This window comes from Salvelinus namaycush, unplaced genomic scaffold (assembly GCF_016432855.1).
Source record: "Salvelinus namaycush isolate Seneca unplaced genomic scaffold, SaNama_1.0 Scaffold21, whole genome shotgun sequence".
Classification (NCBI taxonomy): Eukaryota; Metazoa; Chordata; class Actinopteri; order Salmoniformes; family Salmonidae; genus Salvelinus; species Salvelinus namaycush.
The window spans coordinates 529,020-534,916 of record NW_024058897.1 but is presented as its reverse complement, the minus strand read 5'-3'; the positions used below and the strand labels follow the sequence as shown (position 1 = coordinate 534,916).

At 39.6% G+C, this 5,897-nt stretch overlaps 1 protein-coding gene across 1 annotated transcript; it reads left to right on the top strand.

Annotated features, from left to right (window-relative positions):
• Positions 1-320: 320 nt before the first annotated feature.
• LOC120038195 (GTPase IMAP family member 7-like) lies at positions 321-2,525 on the top strand. The gene is made up of 2 exons (XM_038984054.1): positions 321-402; positions 1,813-2,525. Exons 1-2 carry the CDS (start codon positions 321-323, stop codon positions 2,523-2,525), a joined length of 795 nt encoding a protein of 264 aa, XP_038839982.1.
• Positions 2,526-5,897: the final 3,372 nt, after the last annotated feature.

The window sequence follows — 5,897 nt, the reverse complement described above, 5'->3', positions numbered from 1 at the left end:
AATAATAACCATGTTTAGAATGTCATTTGATACGCATGTGAGTACGTTATGTTCACCTGATGTAGGCTACTTTGTTAAGGAATGTATTGTGTTTATCCACAGTTATACCACATATCATCACTCTTTTTATAGTTTATAGTTTAATCGTTTTTATTGTTTGAAAGTCAAATAGCTGAGAAAATTATAATTTAGTTCACCCTCATCTATAAACGTTGGAACTTTGCAGAACACTGCATGAGTCACCGAAGAAATGTGGACTTTTTATTTTGTAATGAGGTCATTGTCTGTTTCCATGTCTTTGATTGGCTGCAGTTGTAGTAATGGCACGAGGAAGAGGAAGGACTCTGAGGATTCTGTTCCTGTTGACACTCTGTCTGCAAGACTTCACTGGTGAATGCCAAGGTACAGTACACACACACACACACACACACACACACACACACACACACACACACACACACACACACACACACACACACACACACACACACACACACACACACACACACACACACACACACACACATACACACACATACACACACACACACATACACACACATACACACATACACACACATACACACACATACACACACACACACACACACACACACACACACACACACACACACACACACACACACACACACACACACACACACACACACACACACACACACACTTGATGTTTGTTTGTTTGGATCACATGATCTTTTCCAGAGGCAGCAGATTATTTTCCTGGGGTCAACAGAAATCACAAAACATGACAAGTAACAAAACACTGATAGACAAGGACAGTCACACAAATACATGTATAAATAGATATAATAATAATAATACTGTCACGTTCCTGACCTGTTTTCTATTAGTTTTTATGTGTTAGTTGGTCAGGACGTGAGTTTGGGTGGGCAGTCTATGTTTTCTGTTTCTATGTTGGTGAATGGGTACCTAATATGGTTCTCAATTAGAGGCAGGTGGTTTTCATCTCCTCTGATTGAGAATCATATTAAGGTAGGTAGTTTCACAGTGTTTGTTTGTGGGTGGTTGTCTCCTGTGTCTGTGTCTATGTTGCACCATACGGGACTGTTTCGTTCGTTCGTCGTTTTGTGTAGTCAATACTTGTTCGTTCGTTCTGCGTTACATGTAAGTCCTTACGTTCAGGTTTGTCTACTCCGTTTGTTGTTTTTGTTTAGTTAAGTGAAGTTCGTGTTTTCGTCTTTACTTTAATAAATATAATGTCAAATCACAAGTCTGCATTTTGGTTCGATCCCTGCTCCTCCTCTTCGTATGAAGAGGAGGAGGAACGCCGTTACAAATACAATACAATAAAAATAATTATGATTGTGTTCCTGACATTCAATGAGAAGTTGCTTAATCTTTTATTTATTTATTAGGGGCGGCAGGCAGCCTAGTGTTTAGAGCGTTTGGCCAGTAACCAAATGGTTGCTGGATCGAATCCCCGAGCTGACAAGGTCCAAATCTGTCATTCTGCCCCTGAACAAGGCAGCTAATTTACTGTTCCCCGGTAGGCCGTCATTGTAAATAAGAATTTGTTCTTAACTGACTTGTCTAGTTAAAAAAACGTTAAATAAATAAAAAATCTTTTTGGATTTGGGGACTGTGAAGAGACCTCTGGTGGCATGTCTTGTGGGGTATATATGGGTGTAAAAGCTGAATGTTATTTGATTATTTGACTAGAAGAGAAACAGTTCATGTCTCATCAACCCTCAACCAGGAAAGACACAGACACACACATTAGCCTTTTATCAAGACACTATCAACTCAAGCACTTCTTGTCTGTTTTCACAGATTCAGAGCAGCCCTCTGACCTGAGGATTGTTCTGGTGGGTAAGACTGGATCAGGGAAGAGTACAACAGGAAACAGCATTCTGGAAGGAGATGCATTTACAGCAAAGTCATCTCCAGTGTCTGTGACTGTACAGAGTAAGAAACAGAGTGGAGTGGTGAATGGGAGGAAGATTGATGTCATCGACACCCCGGGGCTCTATGACACAACACTGTCTAAAGAAGAGATGGAAAGTGAAATAGTCAGGTGTATAGAAATGTCAGTCCCAGGACCCCACGCCTTCCTGCTGGTGATCAGACTGGGTGTGAGGTTCACAGAGGAGGAGCAGAACACTGTGAAGTGGATCCAGAAGAACTTTGGAGAAGAAGCCTCAATGTACACCATCTTGCTGTTCACACATGGAGATCAACTGGAGGGTAAATCAGTCAAAGGGTTTCTGGCCGAGAGCCCAGAGCTACGGAAACTCATCAATATCTGTGGGGGCAGATATCACTCCCTAATCAATGACAAGAGAAAAGACAACACTCAGGTTAGAGAGCTGCTGGAGAAGATCGATGAGATGGTGGAGAACAATGGAGGGAAACACTACATCACTGAGATGTACCAGGAGGCCCAGAGGAAGATCGAAGAAGAAAAGCTGAAGAGGAGGAGGCAGGAAGAGAACAAGAGAGAGAGAGAGAGAGAGAGGACTGTGGAGGAAATTCTAATCAGGTGAGAGAGACTTTAATTTCTTCAAATAATCATCTTTTTTATATTGTTTAATTATTGCAATAATGAAACTGGTCGACCGCAGACTCTGATCCACGAGCAGAATTGAGCTACAATACTTTATAGCGAAGTCCATCCTCCTGGGTGTGCATGACAGTCAACAGATGTGTAGAATTATAAAAAAGGTACATTGTGGTATCAAGTAACAGACAACAAGATTTACATTGCACCAGGTTTCTGTCTCTAGGTCATTTACTGCTTGTTTATACATAAATACTAATGTAACATAGACACTAGGTCCTCCCCTCAAATGGTCCAGAATGAATGAAGTCCAGAATGAATCTGCCATGTTGGAGAAATAAACTGGAGGGAGGGTCTGCCAGGCACCGGTAGACAGGCGCACATACACTAATCATGGAATGGAATGCAGTCTTGAGGTTTTATCACCAAATCAATTGCCAGCCCAAGCTTCAGAAGCTCAACTCAGTCCCACAGACACAGATGAGACAGTACTAAGGAACCTTATTCGATGCATTAACAGTATTAAAACATAATCTTGTAATTTCTCTACCATAGGATGCAGGAGGAGGAAGAAATAAGAAGAAGAGAAGAGAAATTGAATGACTGCAAGTGGTCAGCACTTGCCAGTACGGCTGCATTGGGGTTGGGAGCCATGTTCAGCTCTCCATGGTCGTTAACAGCAGGGGCTACATTAGCCGCTGTTAAAGGTTATGAATGCATGGGCACCTATTTCAAATCAGGTAGTTCCAACTCAGAAGACCAGAAGAAGTAAGATTTCCACATCCACCATCTCAGATTGTTTTGAAATTAAGATTAATTATGGTGTTATATAATATAAATATCATTTGATCTCTGAGAAATTTTAATTGATAGGATTCATATACTATTCAATAAATATAGTACCCAACATCTGATCTGGATCCAATTGTTCCCCAACAATGATTAAGAACATGGAATGGTCAAAGCCTCAGATCAGATGTTGGCTATTATTTCAAACTAACGCCTTGTTATCTGGAGGGCGGCCATTTGCATCTCCCCAATGGTCCTATTGTGGAATCCGTAACCATGCCGATATCATGGACAGTAATGGTTTGAGAACATTCCAAGATTTGGAAGATACATATACATTACCAGATACATATACATTACCAGATACATATACATTACCAGGTACATACACATTACCAGATACATATACATTACCAGATACATACACATGACCAGATACATATACATTACCAGATACATACACATTACCAGACACATACACATTACCAGATACAAACACATTACCAGATACATACACATTACCAGATACATACACATTACCAGATACATACACATTACCAGATACATACACATTACCAGATACATACACATTACCAGATACATACACATTACCAGATACATATACATTACCAGATACATATACATTACCAGATACATACACATTACCAGATACATACACATTACCAGATACATACACATTACCAGATACATACACATTACCAGACACATATACATTACCAGATACATACACATTACCAGATACATACACATTACCAGATACATACACATTACCAGATACATATACATTACCAGATACATACACATTACCAGATACATACACATTACCAGATACATACACATTACCAGATACATACACATGACCAGATACATACACATTACCAGATACATACACATTACCAGGTACATATACATTACCAGATACATATACATTACTAGATACATACACATGACCAGATACATACACATTACCAGATACATAAACATTACCAGATACATACACATTACTAGATACATACACATGACCAGATACATACACATTACCAGATACATAAACATTACCAGGTAACTCTTGTTGTTTATATTTACAACTCAGGTCAGGTATGTTAGCCTATAGAGTACCTTGGGAAACCCAACTACCAAACCATCCAATGATTTGATTTATAAATAAATGATCTGGGCTCCTGAAAGGACTGATCTCTATAACACATGTGCTATAAATGCTAACTTCTGTAAAGTGGTAAAATATTTTAAACAACTCCTCCCCCTTGGGGGTGGCAGAGCGCCAAGTGGTTAGAGCATTGGGCCAGTAACTGGAAGGTTACTGGATCAAATCCCTGAGCTGACAAGGTATAAATCTGTTGTTCTGCTCGTGAACAAGGCAGTTAACCCACTGTTCCCCAGGTGCTGAAGATGTGGCTGTTGATTAAGGCAGCCCTCTGCACTGCTCTGATTCTGAAGGGTTAAATGTGGAAGACACATTTCATTTGTACAACTGACTAGTATCCCCCTTTCCCTTGTTGTCCCAGCAGGGTTTCACAGCCTCTGGTCCCATACTAGAATACATTTACATTTGTGGTACTTTTAATAACCATTTATCTTCAGCTGGACAATTATTAGAAAGGATAAACTCTGAAAATGCATATCATTCTACTAGAGTCCCCTAGTCACATGACCTTGTAGAGAACGATGCACTAACAGACTCACAGACTGTATCTTCATTTCCCCATTTGATGTCTATGATGTACTAAGTGTTGTGATAAAGAGTGTAAATATATATATATATCCAGAGCTGATTCACATAATCCCTTCTTACTCTGCACCAGTTATCACAGAACCATTGACCTATATATTATATCTTGACAGTTGTTTCTGGTGATGTCCCTAAGATCTGTAAAGCAGCACATGTCCTCCCCCTACATAGAGGAGATCCTTCTGACTTAGATAACTACGCACAATTTGCTTTTTATCTTGCCTTTCCAAAGTTCTAGAATCCCTGGCCAACTGTCAACTAAGAACCTTTTAAACTTCCACACTCTATTCTTAATGTGAACCAATCAGGTGTTAGAATCCCACTCTATTCTTAATGTTAACCAATCAGGTGTTAGAATCCCACTCTATTCTTAATGTGAACCGATCAGGTTTTAGAATCCCACTCTATTCTTAATGTGAACCAATCAGGTGTTAGACCTGGACAGAGCAGGTTCAGCTGCTACACTTGTTTTAGATGTTCAATTACTTAGATCAGAAACATGATAAAGACTTGGACACTGTTGACCATCACACTCATTTAAAGGTTGACTGAAATAGGCCTGGATCAGGCTTGTTGAAAGTTGTTTGAAAATGATCTGTCAGACAGGACTCAATGTGTGATTTCTGATGGTGTCATGTCCAGTTTCCTGCTACTGGAACCTGTTCTCTTTACTACTAATATAAATAATATTGGTTTATCTGTTATAACTTGTAATATTCATCTGTATGCAAAGTGGGCTTCTGTTTTAGGACTAGATCTTGCCTCTCCATAAATAGCAGGAAGCAGATTGTACAGTCA

Excerpts from the sequence above, each read along its gene's own strand:
- LOC120038195 (XM_038984054.1), top strand. The coding sequence starts at position 321 with ATGGCACGAGGAAGAGGAAGGACTCTGAGGATTCTGTTCCTGTTGACA. Across the intron at positions 403-1,812 it reads CTTCACTGGTGAATGCCAAG|ATTCAGAGCAGCCCTCTGAC; the intron begins GTACAGTACACA and ends CTGTTTTCACAG.